General features: G+C 37.8%; 1 protein-coding gene and 1 pseudogene across 1 annotated transcript; both read left to right on the top strand.

The window, feature by feature from the left end:
- The first annotated feature begins 814 nt into the window (after positions 1-814).
- LOC122137909 lies at positions 815-1401 on the top strand (annotated as a pseudogene).
- A 6042-nt stretch (positions 1402-7443) lies between these two features.
- Positions 7444-15427, top strand: LOC109094005 (agglutinin-like protein 10). Its single transcript, XM_042726954.1, has 12 exons — positions 7444-7499; positions 8713-10004; positions 10083-10277; positions 10416-10514; positions 10911-11049; positions 11137-11208; positions 13089-13225; positions 13481-13678; positions 13780-13878; positions 14153-14291; positions 14378-14548; positions 14871-15427. The coding sequence occupies exons 2-12, from the start codon at positions 8763-8765 to the stop codon at positions 14915-14917; spliced, it is 2538 nt and encodes an 845-aa protein (XP_042582888.1). The 5' UTR covers positions 7444-7499; positions 8713-8762; the 3' UTR covers positions 14918-15427.
- The last annotated feature ends 3763 nt before the right edge of the window (positions 15428-19190 follow it).

Raw genomic sequence — 19190 nt, 5'->3', positions numbered from 1 at the left:
GATGGGTCCTTAATCTAGATTTAAACTGCAAGAGTGTGTCTGCCTCCCGAACAATGTTAGGTAGGTTATTCCAGAGTTTGGGCTCTAAATAGGAAAAGGATCTGGTGACCACAGTTGATTTTGATATTCTAGATATTATCAAACTGCCAGAGTTTTGAGAACACAGCGGACGTGGAGAACTATAATGTAACAAGAGCTTGTTCAAATACTGAGGTGCTAAACCATTCAGGGCTTTATAAGTAATAAGCAAGATTTTAAAATCTATACAATGTTTAATAGGAAGCCAGTGCAGTGTTGACAGAACCGGGCTAATATGATCATACTTCCTGGTTCTAGTAAGAACTCTAGCTGCTGCATTTTGGACTAATTGTAGTTTGTTTATTAAGTGTACAGAACAACCACCCAATAAAGCATTACAATAATCTAACCTTGAGGTCATAAACGTCAAAAAAATAAATATTATTGAGATGGAAAAATGCAGTTCTACAAATGCTAGAAACGTGTCTTTCTAAGGAAAGGTTGCTATCAATTCATCATTCCTAACTGATGACGAAGAATTGACAGAGCAGCCATCAAGTCTTAGAATTTAGTCGTAAGAATTAAGCAGTTGTTTTTGTTTTTTTCACCACAAATGATTGTTAAATGATTATTTAAAAAAAAAAAAATAATTGGATTGATGTCTTTGACAAAAGCATATACCATCAGTTAACAAACTCATAGCTCACAGTTTTCTCTCTTAAATGTTTTATAAAAATCAGTTCCCCTATAAAGAAAACAAAATGGATTTTTACTTCTGGAACCATCTGTTACTGTCTCTTCATCCTAAATATCTTGTCGTCTGTCTCTCCTCTCTTGGTTTTTTGTCACTGTAGGCCGGGATGGAGACTCTAGAGGAGTGGAACTTCGAGCAGTATGTGCACAGCATCTCCAAACGGGCCCTGAACCACAGTGTGAAGCACCTGCTGAAGGAAGGTGGCCAGGCTGGGAAAGCGCTGCTGGTGAACACTGAGAACCTCATCAACACCATCCAGGTGCTCAGAGTGGCCAGAGGAGCCGTCATAGCCACGCAGGTCATCAGCGTCACCACTGGCCTCACTTCAGCCTCCTCCTCGTCCTCGATGTCTTCTTCCTCGCCAAGGGCTCTCTGAAGCTGCCCAAGGGCGCCAAGACCGAGTTTGCGTCCAAGATCCGAGAGGTTTGCAAGGAGCTGCAGGACGGACTGCAGGCGCTGAAGAGAATCCAACGACAGCTGCAGAAAACCATGAATGGGGTTGAGGAGGAGGATGAAGTAGATGGTGATGATGATGAGGAGGATGAAGGTGATGGGGAAGAGGAGGAAGATGATGAAGAGCTAGAAAATAGATCAAAACCAAGAAAAAAATCCAGCTAGAGAAATAAGCATTGATTATTATCCCAAGTAATAAGTATATATATATATATATATATATATATATATATATATATATATATATATACTATATACACATAAGTAATAAATTATGAAACAATTTTAATTTCAGCTGCAAAGCAGCTCTATAGAATTTATCAGTATTACAGTATCCACTGTATCCATTACAGTATTACAGTACAGTACAATTTTACAGTAGTATTCTGTTTTGTTCTCATCAGATAAACCTTGTTAGAAGTGAATATTAGTTTTGTTTCCCATCACTGTGGTTCATTCAGTCGGTCCGATCTAAATTCAGGCTTGTTCACACAGGTCGTGTTTTTGTGCTTATGTGGTTCATGTACACATGCAGACTGACGTGTGTGGCCTTTGTCTCTGTTTTTCTTGGTTTTAAGACACTGTGCAAAGTTAAACAATAGTTTGCAATGGATAGACGGCATTGAAAAACATCTTCTGTTGTTCTCAGTCCAGCTGTTTTGTAAACAAAAGAACGCGTTCGTCCGAATGACACCGCTAAATGGTTGAATTTCTACCTAATCTTTTTTTTTGGCTTATGTCACTTTCTTTCTTTTTTCTTTTTTCTTTTTTTTTTCCTTTTTTGTTACTCAACTAAGAAATTAGGGTGTTGAATTTCCTAGAAATAAGATATTGTGCGTTCTGGTTAGTCATGAGATGGGTGGAGTAGTAACACTGACCAACTATTCCAGTATTTCCAGCAGTTCAAAAAAAAACTGCTGTTGTCTGAAATCATGACGTTATGGCAGAGACTTCATGATGACTGTATTACTCTTTACTGTATGGCTTTTAATTTAATTTATTATAAACAATCTTTTCTTTGTTCATGGTGATGGTTGGATGTAATGTTTCAATTGTTTTGATTATAAAGATTTCAACTACCAATAATATTTTGTCTTTTATTGTAAGAATTTTATGTTTTGAATAATAAATGGTGCCACTACAGCACAGATTAAAGATGGCTTTTTTTCCCCAACAGCATTTTCTTAAATGAACTCCCTTATTCTTATAAAAGATTTACAAGACGGTGGGGTGTTTCTGGCTAACTGTTCACAGGACTGATTGACTGGTATTTGAATACACAAAACCAAGCATGTTAATTTGCACGTGGTTTCATTTCTTCTTTGTTCTTCTTATAGGTGCGGCTTTAACGGTTGTTGGCAAACTATTTGCCATTGAACCGTAAAAGCTTTAAGGCACACAGAACATGTTTTCTGTTCTTGCAAACAGAACTTTATGAAAGAATGAATGTCCGACACACGAATGTTCCTGAAACTCTTTAATGTAAAATATTTCTGTAAATCCAACATAAAATGTGGATTTTAAAGGTATGAGCATTTACGAACAATTCGGTAGTTTACTGTACCCGAAACCTGTTCACTCTCACGTTGTCAGTGTATTACAGACCAGTGCTTTTGAATGCAGAATTTTAGTCATTACACCTTTTCATGTCCAATATTTGGTAACACATAACCTGAAGCCTTTACGTATAATGCATTGTTAATTTATTCATAATGTAGGTTATTATGCAGTACTGTACATCTTCCCATAAATTCTTTACAATATATATGATCTTTTTTTTTTTTTCTTCAAATTCCTTGTTACATCTGAAATTGGATGTTTAGATATGTATTATAATGTATTAATACAGGTTTATTCATGAGGTCATGCAATGAATTATAAGACAGCATAATGCATTAAAAATACTTTTATATTGCATTATATATAGTGCTGAGTAGTAAATTATTACAGGGAATTTGGAATGTATTGATCATATGATTACATATTGTTCACACAAGTGTGTATCTTTGGAGGCCTTTGTCTTTCAAGCACATTAAAATGCACAAATTCATGATATTTCTTATTTTCACAAATTTTTTGTCAGCTGAACCTCTTTCAGAAATATATTCACATCTGCATACTCATTGGTTAAAGGTCACATGACAAGCAGGAAAACAAATAAAATATTCCGTCTTATTTAAGTGTTTTATGTTGGTTGTTGTATTTATTTTCATTTTACTTTTTTTAATGATTATAATTAATTATTAGGTTTTCATTAAACTCACGAACCTTCCTTAAACTCACAAAACACTAACCACAGTTCAAGAAACACTGACTTCATGTTTCATGCACTTTGTTATTAATTACAATGAATGGAATATATGTCCATTATCTTGGTATTTTTATATTGTACAATATTATCCAATTTAAATCAATGTGATAAACGAATTAGGTCATAAGTAATCTAAACGTAATCACCTGATTTTATTATGTGTAATGTAATGGATTATGTTACTCACTACAGTTTTTGTCTTGTATGTGGAATCATTAACGGACTACATGCAAATTATATATAAAAGCTTTAAATTAGAATTACACCATGTGTGCTTTTTTTTTTTTTTTTGCTTCTTCTGCTATCAGATTTTCAAATGCTTTTTGTATATTACAGTAATTAATGAAAGTGTTCAGTACAAGTGGTATATTGAATGTACACTAAAAAGGATTTGACATAAAGTAGATACATTATGAAACATAATTAAATTGCATTGCATATAAAACAGAAGCTATCTTTTTATATGAAGTGTTAAAGCAATTATCTAATTCTGTTATTTGATAAGTGTTTGTTTCAAACGGGTGAGTCAGTGAAGACACCTGCAGGTGTGGAGATACTTTATATATACACACACATGCAGGTGAGGAGGTAGGAAGTAGGTGAATTTCAGAGGTGTGTCTCCAGGTTTCGTTGTATTAATCCAAGCTTTACAATCACTATCTATGTTCCATCAGTGCTGAGTCATTTGTTGGATGCAGGAAACGTCATAATATGAAGCATGCATGCAGTGAATGGGGCCCGAGGAAGAGCTGAATCCAGCCAGTGAAAAACATCCGTAGTTTCCAGAATGACGTTAGGAAGAAAGTTGTATTAAAGCTTTGTAAGGTTTACAGGACCCAGTCTGTTCACTGTTGCTCATTTGCCTGCCAGTATCAGGTTGCTCCCAGTCTGTAATATTAATACTTTCTGATTTCATGTGGATGGATTTGACATGAATTGTATTATTTATCTTTGAATAAGCAAAGTTGAGCCAAAGCATCTGACAGTGTAGTTTGGATGTTTTATTCTTATTTATTTACTGTAGTCTATCACCTTTCAAGTTGTTTTTAATAAAAAAGCTACACATGACGTTTGAAAAAAAAAAAAGGTTATGAAGTCACGCAAAGAATATTTGTCTTTCTATAGATGAACTCCAGTAGCATAATACCTCCAAAACAGCCTTTGTCTCTTATTGTAAATATTCCCTCACTTACACAATCAGGATATTTGAGACTCTTTGATCCTTCATAAATCATCCAGACAAGGCTTACATGGCCAACACATTTTCTTTGGCTATTTTTGTCCTGTTTTCTAATAATAATAATATAAAAACATTGTTTAAACAAATTTATTATGAAGCAAAACTATGATAACAGTATTTGTTCTGAGAGAAAACATCTTTAAGTGACACAATTTGTGCCTTAACAAGATAAATAAACCCAATTTATGAAAGATTCTGCTGTATTATTTTTTCACCAGTATTTTAGCCATATTCTGAATTATGCTTTGCATTTTGTCTTGGTTAAAACACTTAAAGGATAATGACCTGGCAGGAAATAACCTGTACCTTTTCCATTTTTTTATGGATTTTGTCCCTATAGTTAAGACTTATTTCCTAAAATAGATGTTCTAATATCTTACATTTCTCAGATTGGCATAATTTGTTGCAATGTCAGATATTTTTCTTTTATGCTAATTCTAGTATTTGTGCTATTGTTTTATGGCAGGTCCGAGCAGCTTCACAGACTGGCGAATGCACTGCTAATGTAAGTTCTTTTGTCTCTCAGAGCAGAAAATAACTTGTTGTACCAGAACGAGATGCAATCTGCGTTGTGTATAAAGGCGTGTTCCTTTATGTCTGTATTTTTCAATCAGTGCAATAACTTCATCCACTCTCCTACACAGCTGTGTACAGCCTGAAACAGACATTTAAATAATTGGAGAAACCACTCTTAATGGGATTAAGGTCAAAACTTAACTCATTACCCAACATTTTTACATTATACAGTACTTCTCCAAACGTCTTTCTCACGTGTAACAGATTACTCCCATCTAACAGGGAACTTTGTCTCAGAACGTTCTGGCAAGGTACTCTCAAAGTTATTAACATAACAGCTTATTATTTTTATTTATATTTACATTAAAAAAATTATGTATTTATATTTACATTAAAACATTATATTTACATTAAAAAATGATGTTCCCAAAATGATGAAGTGGAATGTTATGTTACTTATATATATATATATATATATATATTGGACATTTTGAACCTTCAGAGAACATCAAGAACTTAATGGGAACATTATCAAAACATTCTTAGAACGTATTTTACTGGACTGCTGTCTGACTCTCTCAAAGATACTTCTCCACAGTTAGTGTTAGTGTAGTGTTGTCTATGTAACGCCAATTAAACGCAGTGGTTTTGTGTTTGAGTTTGACTTTGCATTGGAGAACCATCAGCCGTAAAGTTATGGATTGCTGTTTAACCTGAGCAGTGATGGTTTTATTTGAAGCTAAACTTCATTTGATGAAAATTTGATGGATCTCTGAATCAAATACATAGTAAAAGTCCACAGAATTGCGTGATTCAGTTGTTGTAATGGTTGAAATAATATGCTACATATGATAATATACAATAAAATGTATCTGTTTCTTTAGTATATACTGAGGAAAGGAGACTAGTCAGGAAAGTTCTTCAAGGCAAGCTATTTAAACAGTTTTGCAGCGTTGTTCGTGTTGCCAGTCTGAAGGTAAATGACAAAAGTTGTGTGAAAGAAACCAAATTCTTTGGACACCAGTCCTGATCATGCGCATGTGTGTAATCTTGTGTTTTGTGTTTGGAGCCACTGGTATTTCACGTATTTGTGTTCTGCCTGGGTGTGAAACTTCATTCAGTGCAGTTGCTTCATTATGTCTATGTAATTGCGCCAGAGAAACTGGTAAAGCAGCTCAACAATAACTTGTTAATCTATTTCATCAATGCTATAGATCTTACATAAAATAAATAACACACCAGACAGGGTTGAGTACAGTTACCTAAAATAGGAGTAACAGTGCCGAAAAGAACAAATGGGATGTTGTCCAAATATGTTTTATCATGTCATTATTTCTTAGGTTTTTCAAGGTAATTCTTGATGAATGACATCTTGCTCTGACATCAAATCGCAAACAACTGGAAACAACAAAGTACATTTCTAAACCTCACCCTGAGTAAACGTTTGGAGAAGAGTTTGCACATACTTTTAAACAAAGGCTGAAGGAGGCAGTGATTAGACGCCATCTTTTAACTCTGACATACTGCAATATCCCCCTTTTTTAACATGCTAACCAAAATGTGTGCCAAAATACCAATTACTACTATAAGAACATGATACATTAGTATAGCATCGCCTTCAGACAGTATAAGACTACAAACATCTGACAATAATGAGTGAGATTTATCAGTCTTTTTTGGCTTCATTTATTTATTTGATTTATTTTATAAGTTGAAGTATATTTTGTCTTTTAACTTGTATTTGGTTGGTTATGAAAGTGAAAGTGACATTCAGCCAAAAATTGCAACACATAATAATAAGTGAGAAAATGAACAGTGCTTGTCAGACTCTTTTTCTGAAGAAGAACATTTGTCAAAGTGCATCACTTGATGACGGTACAAAAAACAAACAAACAAACAAAAAAAAAAAAACCTTATTTCAGTTATTTTACAGCGTCACTGGAAAAGCTGTAGTAGTTGAGCTGAAAAGCACAGCAGTAATGTACCAATATGAGCTGCAGGGTTGCTCCCACTATAATAATGTATGTTGATTTTGCTTTTACGTTTGAATGTGCAAATGACGAAGTCTGAAGTAAAAAAAAAAGAATTAAAACTAAAACCTGTTTGTCCAACTCTTCAGGTCCCGCCCTGAATGCGATTTATTAAAGCCAGAGAAGTTCTGACACCTCCATCATTGATCCTAAACTCCCAGAAGATCTCAGACACGGGTAAGAAATGCTTTAAACTTTCTTCACAAGTGGCTGTTAACTTATTGACTGCACTATCGGGAATCCAGAGACAGATATGGGTAATGACATTGCATTCTCTCTCTATTCATACCATCAGAAATGGCATGATATTTTGATATACATACCTTATATCAAGCAGAAGGTCGCCTAATGTCTGAATGCCATTGCATCAGATAACAAAATTTCAGAACTAATTCCACTTTTATGAGCTTTTTTATTTTATTATTATTATTATTATTATTATTTATTATTGTTTACCTTTAACAATGTTTTTTTTTTTCTTTTTTTTGTGCTACAGTAGGCTTTTATAAATAATAATGTGTCCAAATATAGTATTTGTTGTAACCACTGTTTCTTCCTATGTCTTTGTATACCAGTGCAAGCTGGTATTTTTTCTCCTTAAATTATCAGTATTATTGTATATTATATTGTATACAAATCTTGTTGTATATTATACATTGTATTGAATTAATATTAAATAGTGACACTTACATATTTTTTTCTTATTATTTTTTTTACACTTTATTTATTTATTTATTTTTTGACTACTGTGAAAAATATATTTTATGTTATTGGTCAGTGCTATGCTGTCCAAATGACCAATTTTTTTTTTCAAAGCTACTAACTATTGAATAACTAAGGAGCCACTGGCTTCTAAAACATACATTTGAAGAATTTTTTATTTTTTTTTGCTCTTTACCATAGTAAGAAGGTTGAATGGTTGCACTATGTAGTAAATACTGTGGTGTAACTTATGTAAATTTAAGAATTGAAAATACACATCAGTTAACAATAACTTCTTAGATCGCATACTAGTATAGCTAAGATAGTATTTTAGTTCCTACAAACAAACAACCACTGCTGACATAAAGCAATGTAAAGATGTTAGGCAACACTCATATCTTAGTGTTAAGGTTTAATTGTTAATGTTAAAGTGACTTAATATTTATCAATAACATATTACTTAATAAGCTCTGTTAAACTAAGGAGAATTGAGAATCCAGGCTCATGCTTGTTTGTGTCTGCAATGAAATTAATGATAAAAGGCAATGAAAGATAAAGTCTTTCAGATAAAGTCTGCCTGTCATTAATTGCTTTTTAAATAAATTATAAATTGGCTAAAACGTTTCTTTTGTTGTTGTTGTTGTTGATTATACAAGCTGAATTATTTTCTTTTCATTTTTAATTACAGGTAACAAAAACTGCAGGATTAACAGATATATAAGCACATAAACGTAACTGATGAGGAGCACTTGGATCTATGTGGCTGTCCTTGGGATAGCATGCACAATTATTGGAATCAATGGGAACAATGCAACGAGCAGTAGCAACTCCACAGGCAGCTGGATATCTTCTAACATGACCACCAACATAACCCCAAACCTGATGAGACCTTTTAACGTGATCACAAACCCTACCCAGATGGGCCCTCTCAATGTGACCTCCAACCTGACCCAAACACGCCCTCCCAACATGACCACAAACCACACCCAGATGGGCCCTCTCAACATGACCTCCAACCCAACCCAAACAAGCCCTCCCAACATAACCAGCATCCTGCCACGAACACGGCCTCCCAATATAACCACCAACTCAACCCAAACACACCCTCCCAACATAACCAGCTTGACCCAGGCGCGCCCTTCCAACATCACCAACAACCTGAACCAAACACGCCCTCCCAACATAACCAGCATTCTGCCACAAACACGCCCTCCCAACATAACCACCAACCTGAACCAAACAAGCCATCCCAACATAACCAACATCATGCCTCCAACACGGCCTCCCAACATAACCATCAACCTGAACCAAACACGCCCTCCCAACATAACCACCAACCTGAACCAAACAAGCCTTCCCAACATAACCAACATCCTGCCCCCAACACGGCCTCCCAACATAACCAACAACCTGAACCAAACACGCCCTCCCAACATAACCGCCAACCAGAACCAAACAAGCCCTCCCAACATAACCAGCATTCTGCCACAAACACACCCTCCCAACATAACCAACAACCTGAACCAAACACGCCCTCCCAACATAACCACCAACCTGAACCAAACAAGCCTTCCCAACATAACCACCAACCTGAACCAAACAAGCCTTCCCAACATAACCAACATCCTGCCCCCAACACGGCCTCCCAACATAACCAAAAACCTGAACCAAACACGCCCTAACAACATAACCACCAACCTGAACCAAACAAGCCCTCCCAACATAACCAGCATTTCGCCACAAACACACCCTCCCAACATAACCAACAACCTGAACCAAACAAGCCCCCCCAACATAACCAACATCCTGCCCCAAACACGGCCTCCCAACATAACCACCAACTCAACCCAAACACAGCCTCCTAACATAACCAACTTGACCCAGGCGCGCCCTTCCAACATCACCACAAATCCGACCCAGTCAGCCCCCCTCACTGTAACAAACATTATAACAATGCCAAGTTCTAATACTCAGTCAATAGTAAGTCAAGTCTTTTTCCTGTTTAAAAATGGAAATGACAATCTTGGCTGTTAAAGCTTAAGTTCTTTTTTATTGCAGGAAATCACTGGCAGGGATAACTGCAGGAGGGATAGAGCATGTTTCTCCGCTCCACCTTCCTGTAATCCAGGTGTACAAGGTTCCTGCTATTTTCTCTCCACAAAAGGAGTAAGCGGAAATGCAAATAATTTTGCTTTTGAGCTCAGTGGCGATACAGATGGTTACATTGGAGCTGGCCTCTCTAGAGACAACAGTGTAAGAGACCAAATCCAGTGGCTTTTTTTATCAGACATTTCTTTTAAAAACGAAAGTCCTTAACTATTAAACAGTAATCTCTGTTAACTGAAGAATGGTATTCTGGTTGTCTGACTAATCAAATTTTCTCATCCATAGGGTCAGGGTGCCACCGTCTATTCTTGCGCCAATATCAATGGTGCACTGAAGTTGATTCGTTCCACGCTGAACAATCAAATACTGACTCAGGATAACACAGTAAGGCCCTTTTTCTAAGAGTGGTAATGCATAAAAAGCTGATTAAAGTATACTAGCTACGACGGCCTCATCCTCTAGTCAGTAACACCCAGCAATAACACCATCATCTGCCTTCCTATAGTTATTTACTGTTATGGAAGAATTGTGTCCCACTCCTTAAACTTTAGTTCTGTGATATTTTTAGGCTTTTAAGCATGAATAGTGCATTTCAAGTCATTTTAGTGCCACAACATTTGAATAGTGTTTAGGTACTTCACTGCACTGAATAGCCTTACATTTCTTGTTTTTCAGCCATTCTGAGCTAGGCTTGTTTGTATGTTTAAGAACTCAGATACAGTTTCTGTGCCATCGTTGAAGTGTAACATTAAGTAATATTATACTTCTGTTGTGCCACAGTTCATCCCTGGAAGCTTCCGTGGCTCAGTGACTGGCAAAAAGATTCAATGCATTTTCAATGCTGCAGGTCTCAGCAGCACCACCCGTGCTGCAACCACAGAAACTTTTGTCTTCCTTTTAACAGGCAGTGTATCAAATGGTGAGTGCAAAACTTTGATCAAGTTACTTACATATATTATGTTTTGAAGCAGAAGTAAACCATTTTATTCCCTTTACTCCTATTTAGGTTCTCTTGAATCTCCAGTCAGTAAACTAGCCACAAATGGGTCAGTGGACTTAAGCAACCCTAACAGCACAGATGTTTCAGTAATAACACCCAGTACAAATGCCACTGCATCTAATACCACAGCAACATCAACCACTGCACCATCTACGAACCTGACCCAGATGGTCCCTCCCAACACAAATGCCAATGTGACCCAAATGAGTCCCCTCAACACAACTGCGAACTTGACCCAGACGCGTCCTCCCAACACGACCGCCAACATGACCCAAATGGGCCCCCTCAACACAACTGCGAACTTGACCCAGACGCGTCCTCCCAACACGACCGCCAACATGACCCAAATGGGCCCCCTCAACATGACTGCGAACTTGACCCAGACGCGTCCTCCCAACACGACCGCCAACATGACCCAAATGGGCCCCCTCAATACGACTGCGAACTTGACCCAAACGCGTCCTCCCAACACGACCGCCAATCTGAACCAAACACGCCCTGCCAACATAACCACAAACTTAACCCCTACACCGTCAAGCTCTAATACTTTGACCAACAGCAACACCAATAATTCACCACTGGTAAGCCCTTTTCCTTGTTTAAAAATTGAAATAATAACAATCCTGACTCTTGATGTGAAAGTTGCACTTAAATGATAAAAATTACTTTTACAAGTTAGCTTGTAAACCCAGCACTTACATTTTCAATTTAATTTGACTTTGTTTACTGAAGGACATCACTGGCAGGGATAACTGCAGGAGGGATAGAGCATGTTTCTCAGCTCCACCTTCTTGTAATCCAAGTGCAAATGGTTCTTGCTATTTCCTCTCTACAAGAGGAGTAAGTGGAAATGCAAATAATTTAACTTTTGAGCTCAGTGGCGAGACAGATGGTTACATCGGAGCAGGCCTCTCTCGAGACAAGAGTGTGAGTGATCAAATCCAATTTTTTATTTTATTTTTTTTATTAAATGTAACAAGCAAAGTAATTAGAAACCCAAAGTATGGTTCCCTGACCAATTTACTTTTTTCATCTTCAGGGTCAAGGAGCCACTGTCTATTCTTGCGCCAAAGTCAATAGTGAACTGAGGTTTTTCCGTTCCACACTGAACAATCAAATACTGACTCAGGAAAGCACAGTAAGATCCTTTTTCTGAGAGATTTCTCTATAAATAATACTTTGCCAATAAAAGCAAAGGATATTCTTAACAGTAAACAATATGGCACTGTCCACACAGGTATCAAATGTTGCCTCTAAAATCTGTGTAAAGATGCAATAATGCATAGAAATCAATTAAAATATACTGTAAAATATACTAAAATAGACTTTCTCACAGTACTGTAAATGCCACCTCAGATTTAGGTTACTTGTCATCTTTGCAGTGTAATATTCAGAAATATTATTTCTGTCTTGCTGCAGTTAATCCCTGGAAGTTTCCGTGGTTCGATGAATGGAAGAAAGATTCAATGCATTTTCACTGCTGCAGGTCTTAGCAACACTGCCCGTGCTGCAACCACAGACAGTTTTGTCTTCTTTTTAACAGGAAGCGTCTCAAATGGTGAGTGTGACACGTTGATCAAGTGACAAATTATTATTATCATTACTAATTTATTTATTTAATTATTTTGCAAAAGTAAATCTTACTCCTCTCTTTACTCCTTTTCCAGGTTCTCTGGATTCTCCAGTCACTAGACTGGCCACAAATGGGTCAGTGGACTTAAGCAACCCTAACAGCACAGATGTTTCAGTAATAACACCCAGTACAAATGCCACTGCATCTAATACCACAGCAACATCAACCACTGCACCATCTATGAACCTGACCCAGATGGTCCCTCCCAACACAAATGCCAATGTGACCCAAATGAGTCCCCTCAACACAACTGCGAACTTGACCCAGACGCGTCCTCCCAACACGACCGCCAACATGACCCAAATGGGCCCCCTCAACAGCACAGATGTTTCAGTAATAACACCCAGTATCAATGCCACCACTACAGCCCCAAACACCACTGCATCTAATTCCACTGCACCACTGAATACCACTGCATCTACTGCATCTGGAGTATCTACAGCTAATAATGGGACAACAAATGTAAGTGGTAACAGACTGCCAAGACAGTTTTAGTTCATATTTACGATTGTGTTGCTATTTGTGGTGAAGGTGAAGTAAAGTGTTTGTGGAGTTGATGTTAACAGCTATTGTATTGTGTTGGATGTCAAATTGCTGTAGTATTTCTTTTTGAAGCTTGAATTTACTTGAGATTTTATGCATTTTAACAACATTCTAAACAGATGCATATGAATTTCCGCATTGCATTTCAAGGCTAATATCAACGTAACTTTGCAGGACAAGGTCACTAAAGACAATTGTAGGAAGGACAGGGCATGTTTCTCCACTCCAGCCAACTGTGATCCATCCAACTCAAGTAGCTGCATTTTTGCCTCCACAAGAGGGGTGAACGGAAAACCCGACAATCTCACTTTTGAGCTCAGCGGGGATTCAAATGGTTACATTGCTGTTGGCCTGTCTCGTGACAAGAAGGAGGTCTGAAAAAACATAAAATTTATTTCTAATATATGTCTTCATTTAAAAAAAAAAAATGTCAGATTTGGGTTCTCAGACTTATTTAACTTTTCTTCTCACAGGGTGATGATGACACAGTCTATTCTTGTGCCAACGACAATGGTGTGGCGAGGTTTATCCGTGCCACACTGAATAATAACATTCTGACTCCAGATAAGACTGTAAGAATTCCTTTTACAGAGCATTTTCTTTATTACCAAGCTTTGCACAAAATATTACTAACTATACATGATGTGGAAATGAACTGCAATGGGGATGGCTTTAAAGAACAAAGCATTCTGAGACAACTATACAGTAGAACAGTAACCATGGAAATGTTTGTTCAAACCCAGAGTAGAGCAGGATGGTTTATTGAATGCTTTGAGGTGAAGTGACACCTCCCTAACTGTGACATCTAATTTGTAGCAACACATTTGTACTTGTTTTGTCTTGCAGTTTAACCCCGGATCCTTCCGTGGCTCTGTGAGCAGCACTAGGATTCAGTGCATTTTTGTAGCTACGGGTCTCAACATCAGCACCCGTGCAGCAAACACAAATACTTTCCTCTATTTCTTCACTGGCAACTATGCAAACGGTAAGAGTGACACTACGAAAAATGTACTGAAGGAGATTTCAATTGGTAGCAAAATTAAAATGTTTTCTTTATTTCCATTTCCACAGGCACTCTGGGGTCGCCAGTCACACGAATGTCTACAGATTCATCAGTTGATCTAACCAGCACTAACAGCTCAGATGTTGTCATAATTACACCCACTACAAATACTGCAACTACTACAGCAAAACCTGCTACTACAGCAGGGAGCAATGCACTGCATCACGCTGCATCTCAGGGTAAGAACTCCATACGGCCACACCAGGCCAGGCAGAATCTGCATTTTGAGAGAAAATCTCTACAGTGTGTCAAAAAGAGTGACACCAAGGACTACTCTTTAGTTGCTAAATGCTCTTATTTGAAATTAATTGCTGCATGATACACATTTGCTTAACAGACAGAACAGCATTTGCAATACAGGAGTTATTTCTACCCAATAGAAGTAGTATCATTTTCATGATGTGCTTTTCAAGAATCAGTTACCTGGGCAAAAAGACTAGGATAAAACATTTGAAGTTCTTTCATAAATTATTTAATTATTCCTTTTTCTTGTCATTTCAGCTGCTCTGCTAATTCTCTCAGGGGTCCTTGCCATCCTCCTGTTGTAATGATACTGCCAACACATCATTTACTTTCTGAAATTGGGCGATGATCACTGAACGCTTGATGAACCCAACACTAAAGTATATGTAATTCAGCATATTTATAACTGTGCAATATTGTGACTCAGGGAACAATGATGAAAGGAGCCGAAAATATGAGGAAGAGGGCAAAACATCATTAATTTAATCTGTGTGTATGTGTGAGAGAGGTTGTGTTTGAGTGTGTTTTTGTGAGCATTAGTGTTTGTATTCTACTAATATATTGCTACATAAAATCAGGCTCCTGCACAGAGAGGGCTGATACAAAATAGTGTAATTGGTCTATTAATTTAATTGTGCAAGTGTGCTGCCACCAAGTGGCTAAAATTATTAAGGATAGTTATTTTTAAATGTCTTCATTTATTTTGCAACTGTTGCCTCAAAAATGTTGTCTGTAAGTTTTAAATGAAGTTGCATGTATATTTTTATTTGAAGAAAATAATAATAATAAATAAAATGTTCATGTAAACAATGAAACGTCTAGATCTCTCTATTTGTGTGTGTGTCTGTGTGTGTGTGTGTCTGTTTTCACCAGTGCATGGAATAAGGGTTTAAGGCACAGCAAAGAACATAGCTAAATGCAAACAGTATGCAAAGTTAGGAGAGTGAAAGGAGAGTGCAATGGAGAACTTTGTTGATGTCAAATGGTTGCAAATTCAATCAACCAGGGATGCGTTTCCCAAAAGCAACCACGGATGCAAGTTCCATCATGACCAATAGAGTTCAGTGGAACTTTCAACCATAGTTGACACTATATGTACTGTAAGTGACAGAACTTGAGCTGGACGCAAGGTCACGGTTCGTTTTAGGATTGTCAATGCTTTTGAAGCAGAGGCCCATCTGTTACTACTAGCATAGCGTCCATCTACAGGTGTGGTGTTCAACAGCAGAGAAAACTTTTCCATTGAATGGGCATTATTAAAAAGGGAATGAGTGTGTGGATGTAAAATGGACATATAGTTTCCGACATTAGTTTGATTTTGGGACACGTTTCAAAAGGATTTGTGGCAAATCAATGCTGTATCGGAGGCCCCAGTTAAGAAATAATAATAATAATAATAATAATAAAATGCCACTTAAACTTTATCAGGCTGACAAAGATTTCACATTATGCAATAAATCTCAAACAAACACACAAATCACTGATGTCAATATGACATCAATTTGACATTTAAACCATGACATTGATTTGATGTAAACTGAATGTCAAACACATTGTCCTGCATATTCACTAAGCCAATTTTAGTGAGGATTACCTTAATATTTTCACCCAATTACCACTGGAAGAATTTGCTGTCCAAACTGATTGACTAACATTTGACATCAAATTGATATCAAGGTGCCCGCTGGGTTACTTGCAGACCAATGGGTTATATGCAGGCCAAATATAAACATACAACAAAAGACATAAAAACACCTCAAAGAACCACAAAACTAACTATCCAAATCAACAATACACTGTAAAACACAAAAAAAACAGAAAACTATACACTGTAAAACCCGATAAGTTCAGAAAACTCAAAAATTTCGTGGACACCAATTACCTAATAAAATTTAAGTCAGCCAACTAATTTTTTTTTTAAGTTAACATTAATTATAAAAAAAAGTTTAGGTATTTAAGGTATTTAAGGTTTAGAAGCAAGTAGTGGATAATGATTTGTGGTGCATTCACAAGTAAACATTTGTGTTATCTTATAAAGTCCTTTATAAGAAGGTGTCTGCTGCATAAAGAGAGAAAAGAGTGAGAGAAAAATATGTGTTTTTCTGCAGGTCGTTTGTCCAGCCCACTCACCTGTGTGTAGCACAATGCACAATGTTTTCCTTGAAACATGGATTGTTTATAAGAAAATGTCTGGTGCGTATAGAGAGGAAAGAGTTTTTTTTTTTTTTTTTTACAGGTGGTTTGTCCAGCCCACTCACCTGTGTGTAGCATACTCAGAATTGAACAATGTTCTTGAGGTTTTCATGTGGTGCATGTGGTGTGGTGTGGTGTTGTGTGGAGGGATGGAGGAGAGAGGATCCTGGTTTCAGGAGGTAGGGTTGTGGATGAGGTTTCAGTGGGGGGTGTGGTGATTGGAATTGAGGGCTCTCACAGCCTGGGGGGAAAAAAGCTGTTGAGCAGTCTTGCAGAGTGGACCCCGATGCTCTTCCTGAAGGCAAGAGCTGGAAGAGATTGTGGGAGGGATGGGTGGGGTCCTTCATGATACTGGTAGCTTTACTGGAGCATTGTGCAAGGAAAATGTCCAGAATGGAGGGCAGAGAGGCACCAATGATCTTTGCATCTGCGTTCAATGGTCTTGCAGTCAGCAGCACTGCAGTTCCCGTACCAGACAGTGATGCAGCTGGTCAGCACACTCTCATTGGTTCCTCTGTAGAATGTGGTAAGGATGGCTGGAGTGAGATTTGCTCTTTTAGGTCGGCGCAGGAAATGGAGCCGCTGTTGTGCCTTCTTGTAGAGTGATGTAGTGATGGTGGTCCAGGTGAGGTCTTCTATTTCTGTAGGGTGTGAGACCTACAGTACCACAGTTGTGTCATCAGCCAACTTGATGACCTGGTTGGAGCTAAACATGGCAGTGCAGTCATCGGTCAGCAGCGTAAAGAGCAGTGGGCTGAGAACACAGCCGTGTGGGGCACCTGTGCTCAGTGTGGTAGTGCTAGAGGTGTTGGGGCCGACACAAACTGAAGGAGGTCTTCCGGTTAGAAAGTCCAGGATCCAATTACAGAGGGAGGTATTTAGACCCAGCAGGTTTAGTTTGTTGATCAGCTGTTGTGGGATTAATGTGTTAAATGCTGAGCTGAATTCGATGAACAGCATTCTAACATTACATTTACATTTAGTCATTTTGCAGACTCTTTTATCCAAAGCGACTTTCAATTGGGGGATACATAAAGCGATTTTTCTTAAAGAGGCAAACAGACACAGGATGTGCTTTTAATACCAAGTTTTAGACATTATTCAAATAAGTACAAGCTAGAAAGAGAAGGAATAAAAAAAGAGAAAGACAATTGTATTTTTTTTTATTTATTTTTTTGTATGATGATGTCAAGTAGCATCGAAAGAGATGAGTTTTCAGCTGCCACTTGAAAATTGTCAGGGATTTCGCATTCCGCATAGGGGTGGGAAGATCACTCCACCAGCCAGGAATGGTGAATGAGAATGTTCTGGAAAGTGATTTTAAGCCTCTCTGTGATGGTATCACAAGGCATCGCTCACTAGCGGATCTCAGGCTTCTGGAGGGAATGTAGATTTGTAGTAGTGAGTGGAAGTAGGCGGGTGCTGAGCCTGTGGCTGTTCTATATGCAAGCATCAATGTCTTGAACTTGATGCGAGCCGTAACCGGTAGCCCGTGCAAGGAGATAACGAGAGGTGTAACATGGTCTCTTTTGGGCTCAGTTGTGCCGCTGCATTCTGAATCATTTGTAGAGGTTTGATTGTGCTTGATGGTAATCCAGCCTAGACTAAGAATAAGAGTCTTTGTTTTCTAACTGGATAAGAACCAGGTGGAGGGTGGAGAAAATGGCATCGTCCATGGAGCGGTTTGGACGGCAGGGTGCGATTTGCCGGGGGGGATGGGGGGGATTTCCCCCCTTCTGGTCTATGCATCCCTGCCTTTGCTGAATAACTTTTATCCCCGGTGGGGATAAAAACATCATGCAAACCCGCTCTGACGTCCAGATCTGAATCAAATGATTCGCGATACGTGATCCGATTGAAGCGCATCGAAACAGTGAATAATTTTGCGACGCAATGGTTTAACTGATTCAGAGTTTCAAAAAGCTCCATTGTGTTCTTTGCTCGCTTTCTCAATGTAATTTGTTGTTTGAATAACCGTGGACATTAAATCATTACAATTAATAGGCCTAACGTAGGCTTACAATGTTTTTATTGAACTGAGATCACACTAAATACAATTTCCGTCGTATTAAAAACATTTCATAAAATTTTTCAAAAGCATCCCCCCCTCTGTTTATTTCACAAATCGCACCCTGTTGGACGGTATGCATTCTGCATTTCAAACCGTACCTGAAACTCAGTGGGCTTCATTTACGAAACGAATGTACGACAGAAAATTGGGCGTACGGTTGTTTCAGCGCAAAACTTGGAATTTATTAATATGGACGTGTTGCTACGATCAAATCTCATGTCTGGTCTCAGCTCGTGTATGCAAGTTTCTGAGTTACCTGAACTTGCACACAGAATAGTAAATGCGGTGGAGAATTGTAGAATGACAGCATTTTG

The sequence above is a fragment of the Cyprinus carpio genome, chromosome B7 (genome assembly GCF_018340385.1).
Source record: "Cyprinus carpio isolate SPL01 chromosome B7, ASM1834038v1, whole genome shotgun sequence".
NCBI classification, from domain to species: Eukaryota; Metazoa; Chordata; class Actinopteri; order Cypriniformes; family Cyprinidae; genus Cyprinus; species Cyprinus carpio.
The sequence above is the reverse complement of the archived record's forward strand: the minus strand, read 5'-3'. Positions and strand labels throughout refer to the sequence as shown.